The sequence below is a fragment of the Canis lupus genome, chromosome 17, assembly GCF_011100685.1.
Source record: "Canis lupus familiaris isolate Mischka breed German Shepherd chromosome 17, alternate assembly UU_Cfam_GSD_1.0, whole genome shotgun sequence".
NCBI lineage: Eukaryota > Metazoa > Chordata > Mammalia > Carnivora > Canidae > Canis > Canis lupus.
The window spans coordinates 24,258,052-24,276,642 of record NC_049238.1 but is presented as its reverse complement, the minus strand read 5'-3'; the positions used below and the strand labels follow the sequence as shown (position 1 = coordinate 24,276,642).

General features: G+C 36.2%; 1 protein-coding gene across 5 annotated transcripts in view; it reads right to left on the bottom strand.

The window, feature by feature from the left end:
* The window catches only part of LCLAT1 (lysocardiolipin acyltransferase 1), a 192,605-nt gene that overhangs the window by 73,279 nt on the left and 100,735 nt on the right, over positions 1-18,591 (bottom strand). For all 5 annotated transcript variants that reach the window (XM_038561190.1, XM_038561193.1, XM_038561192.1 and 2 more), the window contains one exon: positions 7,884-8,030. In XM_038561190.1, coding sequence (XP_038417118.1) covers positions 7,884-8,030 — 147 coding nt within the window. The remainder of the gene's footprint in view (positions 1-7,883; positions 8,031-18,591) is intronic.

Below are 18,591 nucleotides of genomic sequence, written 5' to 3'. Positions count from 1 at the left end.
AAGAAATGGACGCATTTCTGGAAAGTCACAAACTACCAAAACTGGAACAGGAAGAAATAGAAAACCTGAACAGGTCAATAACCAGGGAGGAAATTGAAGCAGTCATCAAAAACCTCCCAAGACACAAAAGTCCAGGGCCAGATGGCTTCCCAGGGGAATTCTATCAAACGTTTAAAGAAGAAACCATACCTATTCTACTAAAGCTGTTTGGAAAGATAGAAAGAGATGGAGTACTTCCAAATTCGTTTTATGAGGCCAGCATCACCTTAATTCCAAAACCAGACAAGGACCCCACCAAAAAGGAGAATTATAGACCAATATCCCTGATGAACATGGATGCAAAAATTCTCAACAAGATACTAGCCAATAGGATCCAACAGTACATTAAGAAAATTATTCACCATGACCAAGTAGGATTTATCCCTGGGACACAAGGCTGGTTCAACACTCATAAAACAATCAATGTGGTTCATCTTATCAGCAAGAGAAAAACCAAGAACCATATGATCCTCTCATTAGATGCAGAGAAAGCATTTGACAAAATACAGCATCCATTCCTGATCAAAACTCTTCAGAGTGGGGATCCCTGGGTGGCGCAGCGGTTTAGCACCTGCCTTTGGCCCAGAGCGCGGTCCTGGAGACCCGGGATCGAATCCCACATCGGGCTCCCGGTGCATGGAGCCTGCTTCTCCCTCTGCCTATGTCTCTGCCTCTCTCTCTGTGTGTGACTATCATAAATAAATAAAAATTAAAAAAAAAAAAACTCTTCAGAGTGTAGGGATAGAGGGAACATTCCTCAACATCTTAAAAGCCATCTACGAAAAGCCCACAGCAAATATAATTCTCAATGGGGAAGCACTGGGAGCCTTTCCCCTAAGATCAGGAACAAGACAGGGATGTCCACTCTCAGCACTGCTATTCAACATAGTACTGCAAATCCTAGGCTCAGCAATCAGACAACAAAAAGACATTAAAGGCATTCAAATTGGCAAAGAAGAAGTCAAACTCTCCCTCTTCGCTGATAACTACTCTACATAGAAAACCCAAAAGCCTCCACCCCAAGATTGCTAGAACTCATACAGCAATTTGGTAGCATGGCAGGATACAAAATCAATGCTCAGAAATCAGTGGCATTTCTACACACTAACAATGAGACTGAAGAAAGAGAAATTAAGGAGTCAATCCCATTTACAATTGCACCCAAAAGCATAAGATACCTAGGAATAAACCTAACCAAAGAGGTAAAGGATGTATACCCTAAAAACTATAGAACACTTCTGAAAGAAATTGAGGAAGACACAAAGAGATGGAAAAATATCCCATGCTCATGGATTGGCAGAATTAATATTGTGAAAATGTCAATGTTACCCAGGGCAATTTACACGTTTAATGCAATCCTTATCAAAATACCATGGACTTTCTTCAGAGAGTTAGAACAAATTATTTTAAGATTTGTGTGGAATCAGAAAAGACCCCGAATAGCCAGGGGAATTTTAAAAAAGAAAACCATATCTGGGGGCATCACAATGCCAGATTTCAGGTTGTACTACAAAGCTGTGGTCATCAAGACAGTGTGGTACTGGCACAAAAACAGACACATAGATCAATGGAACAGAATAGAGAACCCAGAAGTGGACCCTCAACTCTATGGTCAACTAATATTCGACAAAACAGGAAAGACTCTCCACTGGGAAAAGGACAGTCGCTTCAATAAATGGTGCTGGGAAAATTGGACATCCACATGCAGAAGAATGAAACTAGACCACTCTCTTTCACCATACACAAAGATAAACTCAAAATGGATGAAAGATCTAAGTGTGAGACAAGATTCCATCAAAATCCTAGAGGAGAACACAGGCAACACCCTTTTTGAACTCAGCCACAGTAACTTCTTACAAGATACATCCACAAAGGCAAAAGAAACAAAAGCAAAAATGAACTATTGGGACTTCATCAAGGTAAGAAGCTTTTGCACAGCAAAGGATACAGTCAACAAAACTCAAAGACAACCTACAGAATGGGAGAAGATATTTGCAAATGATGTATCAGATAAAGGGATAGTTTCCAAGATCTATAAAGAACTTACTAAAGTCAACAGCAAAGAAACAAACAATCCAATCATGAAATGAGCAAAGGACATGAAGAGAAATCTCACAGAGGAAGACATAGACATGGCCAACATGCACATGAGAAAATGCTCTGCATCACTTGCCATCAGGGAAATACAAATCAAAACCACAATGAGATACCACCTCACACCAGTGAGAATGGGGAAAATTAACAAGGCAGGAAACCACAAATGTTGGAGAGGATGTGGAGAAAAGGGAACCCTCTTACCCTGTTGGTGGGAATGTGAACTGGTGCAGCCACTCTGGAAAACTGTGTGGAGGTTCCTCAAAGAGTTAAAAATAGACCTGCCCTACGACCCAGCAATTGCACTGTTGGGGATTTACCCCAAAGATTCAGATGCAATGAAACGCCGGGACACCTGCACCCCGATGTTTCTAGCAGCAATGTCCACAATAGCCAAACTGTGGAAGGAGCCTCGGTGTCCATCGAAAGATGAATGGATAAAGAAGATGTGGTTTATGTATACAGTGGAATATTACTCAGCCATTAGAAATGACAAATACCCACCATTTGCTTCAATGTGGATGGAACTGGAGAGTATTATGCTGAGTGAAATGAGCCAATCGGAGAAGGACAAAGATTATATGTTCTCATTCATTTGGGGACTATAAATAATAGTGAAAGGGAATATAAGGGAAGGGAGAAGAAATGTGTGGGAAATATCAGAAAGGGAGACAGAACATAAAGATTCCTAACTCTGGGAAACGAACTAGGGGTGGTGGAAGGGGAGGAGGGCAGGGGGTGGGGGGTGGGGGTGAATGGGTGACGGGCACTGAGGGGGACACTTGACAGGATGAGCACTGAGTGTTATTCTGTATGTTGGCAAATTGAACACCAATAAAAAATAAATTTATTATTAAAAAAAAATCTTTAAAATTACTTAAAGGATTTCCTTAGGTAGTCAATATACAATGAAAACTGAAATACAATTATAATACAAATAAACTAAAATGTTCATAAAATAGTCCATACATAATAAAAATTGAAATATTAAAAGATGCTAATAAAACTAAGATAGTAATAAAATATAAGGACCTGGACCCCCAGAAAAAAAAAAAAAGGTAGCCAATATGTCAAATGTAACAACTCAACATTTCTTTTAACCCAGTAATTTAGGGCTTCAATGCAAAGTGAAATGTCTGCCTTGCTCAGGCACAGAACATGCTAATATTACTAACCAAAACCACTCCCCAACAGAATGGGCACATGATTAGCACATCATGTACAAACATCTGAACATGGTTTGGCTGAATATAGTTACAGAGTCAAGTATATGTTCCAATTGTTGGCAAAAACTTCTTTTTCCATTCCATGAGGTAACTTTATAAGTTCCAAGAAGAACCAAACCCATTATTCAGCAAATATATTTGGAAAAAGTAGTGTTCAGAAATTTGGCCTCAACTGCTGGGAGAGATCATGAAATACCTTCTGATGACAGCAGATGTTAGAATCTGCAACTCTCAGCTGCATCCTAAAATTTACAGACTATTCCAAGTCATAAGAAAAAAAACTTCCTCTATATAAACCCAACCTTCCTAGGAATAAATTTAAGATCACAGAGTCCTCAAACCTCAAAAAACCATGTATGGATTCCACAACAGTATAATATTCAAAGAATACACTTCTAAAAAGGTGACACTCTATTTTCATAATTGAAGAAACAAGTTAAAGAACTAAATATGCATAGTCCCCAGCAAGATAAAAGTATAGACTGTGAACATGGAAAGGAATAAGCTCATCTCACATTCATTTGAGGAGAATACCCTGGGCACAGAACTCAAAACACTATGTGATAGACAGCTAGGAGGACCTTCCATGGAAGGAGGAATCTCAGGGACAGTACAAAGACGAGTAGTTAACTACTTCCAGGAAACTGGAAGTTTCCTCTTCCAGTTCATCACAGACTTTGGGGATCCGAAGACAAAACTGAACTCTGCTATAGAATGGGAATACAAGTAGTTCTAAAAACATAGAGTCACAACGTGCTGAGGTAGAGGTAATCAGAGACATGAAGAGATGCAGATTTTTCCTTCTATTTCCATTTCATTTACCCACTCCCCCACTCTGATTATTAGTAACTGCAACAGCCTCCCTCTTTCTGACCACAGCCTCCTGTCTTGTCAGCTCACTGCTGGTAATGCTCCAGGGCCAACACTCCTCCCACCCCCAAAGAGACTACTGGCGGCCATTCTATGTTCTCAAACCAGCCAAGCAGGTTTGCACTTCAGGGTCTGTGCAAGTGTTCTTTCTGCTGCCCAGAATGCCTAGTACCCAGGCACCTGCAAGGTTTTTTGCTTTGTTTGGTTAGTCTCTATTTACACAGAAATTTAAGGGGCTGCTTTTAACTACCTTATATAAAAGAGAATTCTGTGCCCTATCTATTCCTCTCCCTGTCCTTATCTTGCTTTATTTCTCTGCATAGGATTTATGGATATCTGACATATTTTTATTAACTGGTTTTTTAGTCTGTCTTTCTTCATAGAATGTAAGCTTCATAAAAGTAGGGACTTTATTTTGTATATAAAGCTTCAGAGCACTCATTAAATGAAATTTATGTATAACAGTGATTACGTGTAATATTAAAATTGTTAAATCCTAGAAAAGCTTTCTTTTCCAGATCAGGAAAAAAGAACTCAAAATTACAGTATACCAATTGTTATGATTAATTTTATGAATCAAACTGGCATAGCCAGAGTACCCAGATAGTTGGTCAAACATTATTCTAGATATTTTGTGAAGGTATTTGTGAATGAGATTAATAACTAAATCAGAAGACTTCATATAAACAGATTACTCTCCATATTGTGAGTGAGCCATATCCAATCACTTGAAGGCTTTAAAAGAAAAAGACTAACCTCCTTAAGCAAGAAAGAATTCTGTCAGCAGACTGACTGCCTCTGGACTCAAACTACAACTCCTCCCTGAGTCTCCAGCCTGCTAACTCACCCTGCAAATTTTTGACTTGCCAAACCTCCACAATCATGTGAGGCAACTCCTTAAAATAAATCCCCAACTCCCAGCTCAATTTCTCTCAATCTCAACCTCTCCCCCTCCACCATACACACAAATATACACACACATCCTATTGGTTGTTTCCCTAGACAACCCTACCAAATAAACCAGTATAATATAAAACTGCCCAACCTTTAAAACACATGTTTTCAAGGAATAAATAATGATAGGAGAGATAATATAACATTAGGTGCAAAGAAAGGTGTAATGCCACTTTTAAAATTGTTTAAAATTATATGTATGTGTGTCTATGCACATGTGTGTATGCACATGCACAGATATGTGACCAAATGATCCAAAAGCAATGGACCAAAATTACAATAGTGTTTGTTTATGGGCAGTGGGATTATAGCAATTTTTGTCCTCTCTTCTATGTTTCTAAATTTCCCCCAGTTCACATATATAACTTCCATAGGCAAGAAAAAAGTTATAACCCACAATAACATATGAAGATAAAATTTATGTAGTTATATTAAACACACTAATTTGAAAATGTGCAAGCAAGTTAGACTCAGAACTTAAAGAGTGTTCTAAAACATTCTCCTTGGACTTAAAATTCTCAAGTTTCAAGTTAACTATGGTAACTAAAAACACCCTTGAAGTAACAAGACACTTAGTTGAAGACCATGATTTATTCTAGATCAAAACTACCTGTATAATCCTGTTTCAAAAAAAATTTTTTTTTCTTGAAAGCTTCCGGATCTTTTTTCTGTATTTGGCAAACAGTCTAGCTTTTAAAAGTTGGTTTTAAAATATAAATACCATTTTAACTTTAAAAACATGCGATTGTATCATGTAATGGTGAGTACTCTGAACCCTGAAAATATGCCATTAGGTGTTAAGTTCATCATGTAAAAAAAAAACACTTAAGAAAAAAATAAGAATGAAAAAGATTTTAATAAGTTTATATATTTTACAGGCTCTAAAGACCTAATATATAAACATTTTAGCATTAATATACCATAAAGTATCAGCAATCCCAGAGCTCTTTTTCCTATTAGTTTTTAATTACTAAAAACTTCCAAAGCTGCCATTCTTTTGTGTCTGCTTTGGCATTCACAAATATCAATCCATCTATCATCTCAGTAAATTATTTTCTATTATATAGTTATATTTCAACCCCCAAATTTAAGTATTATACATTCTAAAGTATTGTAAGATTTAAATACAAGTATCTATACATTATAACTTCCTAATGGTAGTTTAGCTCTGGGAATCAATTAATTTATAACTTACAATATATTTTCAAGCTTAAACAATATGTAATCATATTATCCTCAATATTATCCTCTGTGATCCAACTACTTTTAGAATCTTAAGTATAAAAATCAAACCTATATAGTAAGCATTATTTTAGTACATAAAACTATCAAGTAAAAATTGCCATGATTCATTCAGTTCTGTTCCATCAGTAACAGAGAAGAGCTCTTTCTTGGTATCAATGGTAAATGTTTCTCAAAATACCTGAATTTCCCTCAGTAGCACAGTATGGCTTATTCACCCATTCACTTAAATAGTTGTATAGTTTGTGTTTTTCATCTTGAACTCTTTGTAGGTACTGAGTTCCATAAATTAGCATGTTCTCCCCCTCTGTAGCCCTTCTCAGTACCTCTTAGTTGCCTTAATCTCATATTGAGGATTTGGAAGACAAGTTCAGTGTTAGCCCTCCATACTATTTGTGATTTTTAGAATTCAGCTCTACTCTGCTTCAAGCTGTCTTCTCTTGTACAGCATTGACCTTTATCCACCAGATCCTTCTCAAATTCTGCTGTATGTTTCTTGAAGTAACCAGGGGATTAACAGTTTTAAAATTTTGCTCTTTTGACTTGGATTCCACAGAACTGCTTCCTGTCCAAGCTTACCCCACCCTGCCAATATTCAATCACAACACTTCTTCAATCTGTCTTAAATCCCAGACTGCAACAGGCAGCTTCATCTGCAAAAATGACCTATGCTTTAAAAAAGTGTGAGAACCACTGATTTCTCACACTTTCTCACACAGTAAGGATAAAAGACTGTATTTGTTTTTAATCTTTTAAACAATTCCTTGAGATTCACTGGCATTCTTGGCCTATGCATGTAGTTTAATTTCTGGGAAGGCAGAAAAGTCCAAAATATGTCCTCCTGTGTTCCCCTCCACAACTCAGTGGTGGTTGAATTTTCTTGAGGACAGGACAAAGTCTTTCCTGCTTAATTAGAGATAAAGCTTTAAAATACCCAGAGAAAGCCAACATATTAATTTAAAACAAAAGATGAAATCGGTTACTATTATATCCTTTTCTTATAAAAAAAATTGAGAAAAAAAGCATAATGAATATGTCTCTTGAAAGAGGACAGAATATATAGAACAGGAAGGGGACTTTAAAATTAGGTTTTGTCCTTCTTAAGATTTCACTGGCTGTTTTGTTTTGTTTTGTTGTGGTTCCATAAAAATAATTAAAAATTCTATAAAAGTAAAAGGCTGATATCTAAAATATATAGTGCACCTTAAAAATACAAAGCACGAGGAGGGCAAGTATGAATAATGACCTCTTGGAGTTGTCCATCATAAATTCTATGGCCTGGAAACCAGGGGTTCTAGGTTCTGATATGCTACTGATCACTGAGTGAATGACCTTAGTGGTGGGCCATTAATCTTACTGGTGTTCAATTATTTCATCTGAAGAATAGAAGTTTAGACTAAGTGATTTCTAAGTTTCTTCATGTTTTAAAATTCTGTGATCCAATCCCAGGCTACCTACCTGTGAGATCAGTCCCTTCAGGGAATATGAGGAGTTGGAGTGGTTCACGGATATCACAAAAATAATCAATCATGTCTTCAAAATGGCTCTTGTCATCCTTCCATTTCCTATGAATGAAGATATACGCAGCAGCCTGCATGGCCCAACCTAGAATCAATTTAACAACAAGCATTTACATATAATTTTATTGCTGATAAAAATAAATATTGAATATTTCAATTTTTATCATAAATCATTTACTATCTTAATAGGCAGCTTATGACATACCTTAAGTTCATCACTGATCTTGTGTTAAAAATGCATAGACCAGAGAATATTTTAAAGGAATTTGCTAAATTCATGGGTTTGCAAAATCCTCAAAAACCTTTGTTCAAGTCAAATCTAGCTATTAAAATAGCAAGGAAAAAAACTTCCCTAATATTTATCAGTAACTCCTCTAAAGTTTTAATAATCCCAACCAGACATTTCAAGCAAGCTATTCACAAAAGATACACAACATGTTATCAGGCTTACAAAACAGTAAGATCCTTGTTCTCAAATCATGTATACAAGCATTCCCTTCAATATTTCCCCTTCTGTATTACTCAACCTCTAAATTCAGCTGCTATTTTCAATTGTAGCCACTTCTTTAGATTTTTTATTTATTTAAGAGGGAGAGGGAGCATGCACATGAGCAGAGGAGAAGGGCAGAGATAGAAGGCGAAGCAGGCTCAGCAGGGAGCCTGACGTGAGACTTGATCCCAGGAACCCAGGATCATGACCTGAGCCAAAGGCTTAAGCAACTGAGTCACCCAAGCACCCTAGATTTTATTTAAAAGGGAAAAGTATAATGCATACTGAACACATTAGCCAGAATACATACTGTGATCACATTCCCTTTATATTTAGGGCAGATCAACCTTACTACTAAAGAGGTAGTAGCCTTAGATGAGCCATGTTTACCTAACCAGCCATCCCTCCCTGGCCAGAAATGACTAGAACTACTGTGGTAAAGTTGATTTAAGGCAGCCAATCTACAGTCCGTTCAACAGTCTATGAACCAGGAAACACTTGGCCCAAACACAATAACTACCATGGCCAATCAAATGTTATCAGAAATTTTACAGGACCATGGAGAAAATATAAACAATATAAACACAAATGGATGGACAAAAGAAAAAAGCATATATTATGATAGCGACAGTTGAAGGAAGACAAAAACAGTACACTGCAGTAAAGAGCTAAAAATTCTGTTGCTGAGATGCCTACAGTTGATTTTAATCCAGAACAGATGACAGCTTTAGTCTCCGCAAGGGCTGGCCAGTCTATGGATCCACCTCTTGGATATCCACAAGAGTCCATCTCCCTTATGGTCAAGTGTATCTTTATTTCAACTAGAGGGAAATAGTGGTAGTTCCTTGTAAACAGAGAACACAACTAAAACAATAGCTAACATTATTTGGTAAACACAATGGTACCCTAGGAATACATAAAATTATCATTAAATTATTTGCTAATGGTTTTAAAAAATTATAAGCCTATCTGGTTTGAATAAGTCCAAACTAGAATACTGTAGTCTACAAATATAAATTAATGTATACCCAACAATTGACTTCAGGATAGGTCTTGCTGCTATACATCCAATTACTACTCACCACTGTCAGTCACATCCATCAGTACTAGATTTGATCCCACACTTAGCCTTCCTACCTGTCCCTCCTCCTTCACTGAGGACACCTAGGCCTACAGTGTAGTATTTTTTGACAGTGTAGCTCTGGAGTGAGAGTGCCTCGGTTAGAATCATACCTTTGCCAGAAAGCAGCTGTTCAGTCTTTGTCCCTCACTGACCCCAAATGTAAAAATGAGCATAATACTGTGATAGCATTTACCTGACAAGGATTGTTGTAAGAAATAAGATTGCTTAGCACAATGTGTCAATAAACAATAACTATTCTCATTACTGAGATTAAGAAGTTATAGTAATACTATATGAAGGAAAATAAAAATGTAACCAAAAAAGTTCCCATTCACCTTAGCCAAACAAAAATGTACAAAAATAAACAACCTGTACAGTCACATAAAGACAACTAAAGAACTGGGAGGAAATGCTGAGAAACATGTTTCTGAACTTTGACCCACATATTAATGATCTCCAAATTTATAATTTATTAGTTTCATGTAATTATAATAAAAATTCCTATGGCATGAATGTGTGTGAGAATTTGAATGAGAGCAGGAAAGACATCATTAAACAGTAAATGTATTACAAAGCAACAATGATTAAACCAGAACAATGCACCTACAAAAAAAGACAACTGGAAAAGAATGTAAGACCTAAAAAGAAAAGCCCTTGAATATGTTAAAATTTTGGCATAGGATATTGACACAATTTCATATCACAAGGTAAAGCATAAGTTGGAGTTTTCTTTTTTAAACATATTTTAAAAGATTTATTTATTTGAGAGAGGGAGGGAGAGAGAATCCCAAGCAGACTCCCTGCTGAATGCGGAGCTGGTGCAAGACTTGATCCCACAACCTTGAGATCATGACTTTTGAGCCAAAATCAAGACTCAGAAATTTAACCAACTGAGCCACCCAGGCATTCCTTTTTTAAACTTTTTTTATTAATGTATAACTTACAGTAAAGTGTGCAGATATTAAGTGTGTATATGTAGAGCTTAATGATATGTGGCCACCATCCAGAGTAAGGTGTTGAACATTTCCAGCATCCCCGAATATTCCCATTTGCCCCTCGGCCAGTTACCACTGTACCACCCCCCAACCAAGGAAACCATTATTTTGACCTCTTTTACCATAAAGCATGTAAATGAAATCACACTGTAGGTATTCTTTTGTCTTTGGCTCCTTCTGCTCAGTTTTGAGCCAATGAGATTCATCCATGTAGTTACAGGTAGCAGTATTTTCTCTGTATTGCTGTACAACAGTCAGTTACATGAATATACCACAACTTATACTCTTGATGGAGATATTTCTTAGCTATTAGGAAGAAAGTTAGTATGGATATTTTTCTATCTTTTTTTGAACATAAGCACCCAGCTTCCGAGTGAATACTAGGGAGGGAAGTGGCTATATCACAGGATTTATATGTATGCCCAGCCTTAGTAGGCAGCATGTTTTTTGAAGCAATTATACCAACTGACACTTCTACCAGCAACATATAAGCATTCTAATTGATTTATCTATGCCTAGCCAACATTAGCTCTTAGTGGGTCTTTTAATTTTAGCCATTCTAGTCCAGGTATAATAGTGTGAGTTTGCATTTCTCTTTTGATTATCAATGTTGATTGAGAGCCTTTTCACATGCAAAGTAGCCATCAATGTCTTTTTTTTTGTTAAGTGTCTTTCCAAACTTTTTGCACACACAGAAAATTATAGGTTTCAAAGATATAATATGCCAAATATCATCTCTCAATGTTACTTGAATTTTCTCTCCCTTACTGGTGTCTTATTATGAACCTAACAACTAATACTAATGAGGCCCAATTTACAAATCTTGTCCTTATGGCTGATGCTTTTTGTGTCTCACTTAAGAAATTTTTGTCTACTCCAGAGTTGTGAAGATATTATTCTATGTATTCTTCTAGTAACTTTATTGTTTTGACTTTCATGTTTTGGTTTATAATTCATTTCAAATTAATTTTTGTGTATCGTGTGAGGTAGAGGTTAAAGATCTTGTTTTCCATATGGATATTCAATTGCCAAGTATTGAAAGGACCACAAGATCATTTAATTTGAGTAATAAAATATTTAAAAAGCATTACACAATAAATGAAAACATACTGCTGTAAAAAAATGTCAAACAAAAAAATGTCAAACAATACAAAAGTATGTAGATTCAAACAAGAAAATACTACTTTATTACCACATCCATCAACTGCAGGCCCAACAATCATAACTTCTGTTTATAACCACAGTTAACAGTTGGATGTGAATTGATCCACATTTTAAAAATCCATTACATACACGATTGGGATCTTAAAAAACTTAACATGGTACCTCTATACTGCTCTGTGATTTGTTTTCATTTAACGAATCTATACATATGGATCTACTTCATTTTTTTGATACCTGCATTGTATTCTCTACTAGTGCTTCTCAAACCTGTTTTAATTTCTGAACCATTACTAACGGTTGTGTAAAATGCAATAAAATGAATTACTAGAACAGCAATCACACACTTAGAAGTTATAACAATGTCATAACACTCTAACCGTTCCCAAGTACTCTTCCCTGCTTATGTCCTTATCCCAAGGTGAAGCAGTAACAGTTTGCTAACTGCACTGTTACAGGAATGACTATTAACAGGTAGCACTGTTTTGTACAGATATATCATGACCTACTCAATCTGAGAACCTGTCTTTACTAGAAAGGTTTACTCCCTTCACAATTTATTAGGGGAACTGTTTTGTTTTGTTTTTACTGACATAACTATTTATGTTTCATGTTTGTTAGACTTGAGGATTTCTTGTCCACCTTTTCCCCTTTTTTGTCTTTAGTTGAAATTATTAAGTTTTCTCTGCCCCCTTCTTTTGTTCTCTAATGCAGAGGTCAACAAACTATGGACAAAACTCAGCCCACTGGCTTTGAATGGCCCACAAGTCAAGAAGAATATTTTTTAATTTATGAAAATTATATGAAATTCAAATTTCATGTTTATAAACGAAGTTTGATTGGAGCTCAGCCACACCTATCTGTTTACAGAGACTGTCTATGGCTGCTTTCATGCTGCAGTGGCAGAGTGGAACAGGGGCAGGAAAGAGAAGAGTATTGCCCACAAAGCTTAAAATATTTACTGCCTAGCCCTTTATGGAGCAGTCTACTAACTCCTATTCCAAGGGTTTGGAAACTGTATACTCTATTTTGTTCTTTTAATGGTCATCCTTAAAATTTTTTTCAGCTTTCCATTTTTGACAAACTTCTATAATTATATCAGCATGAGTTAAACTGTAATCCCCTCCCCAAAAAAGTATGCTTTCCTCTTGTCCTGTTTTCAAAATTTATATAAACCATCCAAAAGTTCCCTAAAGTTGCTATTATTATTACTAACACAGTACTTATGCTTCACAGAAACTATTCTAGTTGCTTAGACTCAACTCTAAGTTCACCAGCTTCCTTGCTTGTCACCATTTCTTTTATCTTATGTCCTCTATTAGTCCACATGAAGGAATTTCTTTCAAAATATGTTTGAGTCTTTGCATTCCTAAAATGTATATATTTGTTCTCAAATTTTGAGGGCTAGTTTGGCTAAAACAAATCTTGAAATTCCAAATCATTTTCCCTTGAGGATTTCAAAGCTATTTTTCCATGGTCTTCCATCATCTAATATGGCTGCTAAGACATCTGACATCAATCTGATCTGTGTAGATAACCTAATCTCTTTCCCCTCTGGAAGCTTTCATGGTTTTCTCTTTACTTTTGGTTTCATGGAATGTTCCCCATGTGAGTCTAGGTATGGGATTTTTTCATTAATTCTGCTCAGCAGTTGCTACATTCTTCCAATGTGAGTCATCTTTAACACTGGGTATATTCCTTCCATTAGTTAAGAAAATATATTCTCTTCATTCTAACTTTCTGTCTGAACTTATGTTAGCTAGTTGTTAACTTCTGGATTTGTCCTCTCATACTTTTCATCTCCTTTCAATTGACATTGGGCTCAAGGAAAATCCACTGGTTTGATCATCCACCTCACTAATCTGATTCTCAGTCTATTAACTGAGTTTATTTCAGCAATGAAATTTAAAATTTCATTAAATTTTTAATTTAAAATTAAAATTTTAATTTTTAGAACTTACAACTGGTTCTATTTTAAAAGATTTGTTTATTTCAGAGAAAGAGCACACATGTCTGTGCATGTGAGGAGGGGAGGAGCAGAGGGAGAGAGAATCTCATGACCCACCCTCCCCCCACACTGTTGAGTGCCAAGCCCAATGTGGGGCTCCATCTCGCATCCTGAGATCATGACCTGAGCCAACATCAAGAGTCAGACATTCAACTGAGTCACATAGGCGTCCCCAATTGGATCTTTTTATAGCAGCCAATTGTTGTGGACAAACAAAACATATAAGCCATGACAAATACAAAGAGTAACAATTTTAATAAAAATGTTTACTGAAGGATATGCCTGATCCTATTCTAAGCATTTTTCATTAAGTCAATTATTCAAGAACCTTATGAATTAGGTAAAATTATTATCCTATTTAATAATGGATGAGGAAAACTGAGGTACACTAAGACTCAAAGAACTAATCAGCAGTAAAAACCAGTTTCAGAGACAAGCAGTCTGGCTCCAATGCTAATGTTTTTAACCAGTGCACTAAACAGCCTCTCTGCAATATAGACTTGAATCTCTCTAAAGATAGTAGGTAAACATAGTTTAAGTTCTCCTAGGAGAATTATATATTCCTTGGAGGTTAAACTTTCCATTTTTTAATATTAGACTCCCTTTAAAGTGGTACATTCTCCACAAATATTAATTCTGGATTGTCTTCATATGCATAAAGAATGTTCTAGACTGGGACGCCTGGGTGGCTCAGCAGTTGAGCATCTACCATCAGCTCAAGGCGTCATCCTGGGTCTGGGGATCGAGTCCCACATCAGGCTCCTACGAGGAGCTTGCTTCTCCCCTCTGCCTATGTCTCTGCCTCTCTCTCCATCTCTCATGAATAAATAAATAAAATCTTAAAAAAAAAAAAAAGATTCTAGACTCAATAGTACTGATAGGTAGAAGATATTTCTTCATTCCAAGTGAGAACATCTGTTGCTCCCCTGGGGGAAGAGAGCTAGAGTAACAAGACCTGTGGGGCTGTGCCATGAAACTTTTTCCAACAGTCTGTATGTTTCAGAAATTCCAGAAAGGGAAGTAAAATGACTGCATCAGTCTAGCTCTTGGACCTTCCTCTGAAGATGATTTTTCCCCTTTGTGCCTTTGTCTTCTCATATCTATTTATACATCACTTACGCTTCTGAATCTTTTCTACTTCCTTGAGCTTAAATGTTTTTCTCCCTTTCATAAAAATCACAGGAACACCTTGTGAATTTCTTCTTCCATGTCACTGCCATCAATGCAATACTCTGTGTTTAGCATAATACTCAGAGTTTTATTAACATTCTAGAGATCCTCAAACATACATTTTGGGGACATTTATTTCATATCTCTATGACTAGATAAATAACCATGCAACTGATCATATCCTCTGAAATTTGTCTATTTTATTTGTCTTTTTCATACTTTTCCATTGGAGGACATTCCATCTATCAATTTCTGAATTTCTTAGACAAGGGCTAGGAGCCTGGCAGGTTTATAAAGACAGATTCTGTGGATGCTGGCATGGCTCTGTTACCACTGTCTCCTTTCTAAAACCTCACTAAAGTTATCAGCATTGCCTTCTTCTCAAAGCAAACAGGAGTAATCCCTGAGCATACACTATTATTGCAAACTACCACATAATTTTAGAATCTGGTTTTCCTTGGCTTAAATTCTCTTTTATCAAGTTTTTGAATTCTCTAAAAAGGAAAAAAAAAAAACCTAATTGAGTGTATTTTTAACATTATGCATTCTTTCTAATAAAAAAAAAAAAGTAAGCTCTTCAGACACCTGAGTGGTATACTCAGTTAAGTGTCTGACTCTTGGTGATGGCTCAGGTCTGATCTCAGGGTTATGAGATGGAGGTCACCAGAGGTGGGCTCCATCTGTGCTCAGCAATAAGACTGCTTGAGTTTTTTTTTTTTTTCCTCTCTCTCTCTCCCCTTCTGTCCCTCCCCTGCCCCTAATAAAATCCAAAAAAAAAAAAGGAAGCTCTTTACACAATTTTTTCTCTTTTTTCATTTTAGTGTAGATGGATATAGTTAAGAGAATCATGAAAATATCTGTGCTACTCACCTAGTGCTCTAAAGACCGGACTTCATTGCTTCTCAGCCTTTTGGCTAAGATCAAGTGTAAAGACTGGACTTCAAAGATAAATTAATCTGATGTATCACTGTTGTCCATGTATTCATTAATTCATTATGGTATCTACCATAGAACTATAAATGCGAAACCAGAAACCAAATGCAATTTGAAGAGACAAATTGTTCTCTTTATTTTATTTTCAATCCTGAATAGAGGGTATGGATGCAATCAAGGAAATGCTATCCATAGGCCTCTACTAAATGAGAAAGAGTGATATAAACAGATGCAAATTTTTGTATAAACTTAAATCACAGCAATCATGAGCAAATACTGTATTTACCGAGGGTGTAGCTATGCATAACAATAATTTACATATAAATCCAGAACAAGTAATTATTTCCCAAAATTTCAACCTTGGTCACGGTGCTAAACACTATACAAAGTTAGGGAAGCCCTATCTTCTTTGAACTCAACATTTTATATTAGGTAATGTGGTCTACATCCCTCTTCTAAGCTGATTAACTTCCAAGATAAAAGCCACCCTCACTGCAAATTTCATAGACTCCACAAAGAGATTATCATACCTACCTGTAAAGAGCAGAAAGTCCTGCTTGACACTGAAGAAATACTATTTACTGGTGGCTTTTGTTGGCAAGATAAGGCTTCCTGGTTATAAATTTTAGGTTCACAATATTGTGGGACTAAAATGTGTCTTTCATATTGTACAAGATTTGCCATTTAAGAATTTTTTAGATGAACTGCCATCTAAGAAATCTATTCCTATGGAAAATGAATTTCTATGCTAAATACATTACTAGTTCTGTACACTGAGAGAGCCTGTAGCAACTAGCATGTGGTGGGCAAAATAATGTCCCCCCCAAAAAGAGGTCTACATCCTAATTCCCAGAACTGTGTACGTGACATAGCATAAGAGAATCAACTGAATTTAAGGCAGAAGATGACCCTAAATTAGCCTACAGGGTCTAATTATAATCACAGAGGTCCTTAAAAGAAGAAAAAAGAAGCAGAAAAAGACTCATGTTAAAGCAAAAGGGATTCAACCAGTCATTTCTGGCTTTAAAGGTGTAGGAAGGGGACCAGGAGCGAAGGACCAAGTATTCAATTGAAGCTGAAAAAAGTCCAGGAAATATATTCTATACAGAGCCTACAGAAAGAAACCAGTCCTGTCAATGCCTTGATTTTAGCCCAATGGGTGCCACCTCAGACTTCTGAACTCCAGAACTTCAAGATGATGTGTACTGTTTAAGCCACTCTGTTCATGATATAAGCACTAATAGGAAACTACTGCAGAGTATCATCAGTGCCAAGATCTTAGTTTCTAACATCATTAAGAAACATAACTAGGATTCCTTACAGAAATGTTGAGTCTAGGGAGGGGGCAAGGAACATATAAGAATCTTATACCACTAGAAAGTTAAAAGGGGGCGGGGGGAGATGGAGGCCCAAAAGGACACAAGAGCCAACCTGCAAGATATCCCACTGGCAAAGGTCATACAATGTTGTCAACAAAATAAATCATACTGAATCATAACCCAAAGAAAAAAATATCAACAACTTCATATTGGTATTTATAAATAAATAAGAAGGGACAAATCTTCTTTACAGAATTACAAATAAAATATGCAGATACATCTCACTCCAGGAAGTAAAGTTTAGTACCCCCTCCACAGCCCTTGTATATGGGCTGTTGTTAGTGAATAAAAAATATGTAAAAAGTAAAAATAGCAACTTCATAATGGAGAAACTTGGCAGGCACCACCTTAAACCAAATGATTACAGTTAACATCACCAGTGATAAGCCATATTGATACCATGGACCTCTCTGAGGAGATGAGAGGAGCACTTCATCTCTGTGGTGCCTTTCCCTAAAACCCATAACTCCATCTGATCATGGGAAAATATACAAACTCAAATTGAAGAACAGTCTATAAAATATTCAACCAGTGCTCTTCAAAAGCACCAAAATAAGGACAGACTGCTACAGAATGAGACTAAAGAAACATGGTGAATAAAAATCCTCAGTTGGATTCTGGAACAGAAAAAGGGCATCTGAAATCTGAATAAGGCAGGTCGTTAATCATATTGTACCCATGTTAATCTCTTGTTTGGACACACATCCCACAGAATCTGGGTGAAGAAAATACAAATTTTTTTTTAGGTATGAGTAAAATTTTTTAAAATATTTTTTTTATTGGAGTTCAATCTGCCTATATAGCCTAACACCCAGTGCTCATCCCACCAAGTGCTCCCCTCAGTGCCCATCACCCAGTCACCCCAACCCCCCACCCACCTCACTTTCCACTACCTCTGTACTGTCTTTGCAATTTTTTTATCAATCTAAAATTATTCCACATAAAAAGGTATTTAACAATCAACTATTTGTTGATCCAAACTTTTGCTTGATTTTTAAAAAATATATAAATAATGGCCACTTAGCATTCTTTTTTTTTTTTTTTTTCCCCACTTAGCATTCTAAACTCGAAGACCTTAATATTCTTACCTGGATTCACTTACTATACCATAAATAGTTAAAGATTATCAGTAAAAACACTTCTAAGATATGGTTTTGGCATTATTTTTATTGTGGAAGAACATTTCTAATTCTTGGCTTCATCATATGTCCCTGCCTGGTGTTCATTACACAATAGTATAACACTCAGAAATATCTGACTTCAAGCACAAAGAAAATATTTTCTATATGATTTATGATAAACAAGAAAAAAGCATTTTTTAAACTCTTCTAATGATGACATATACAATAAATCTAACAGCCAATTCATTTTTTCCTCAGTATCACAA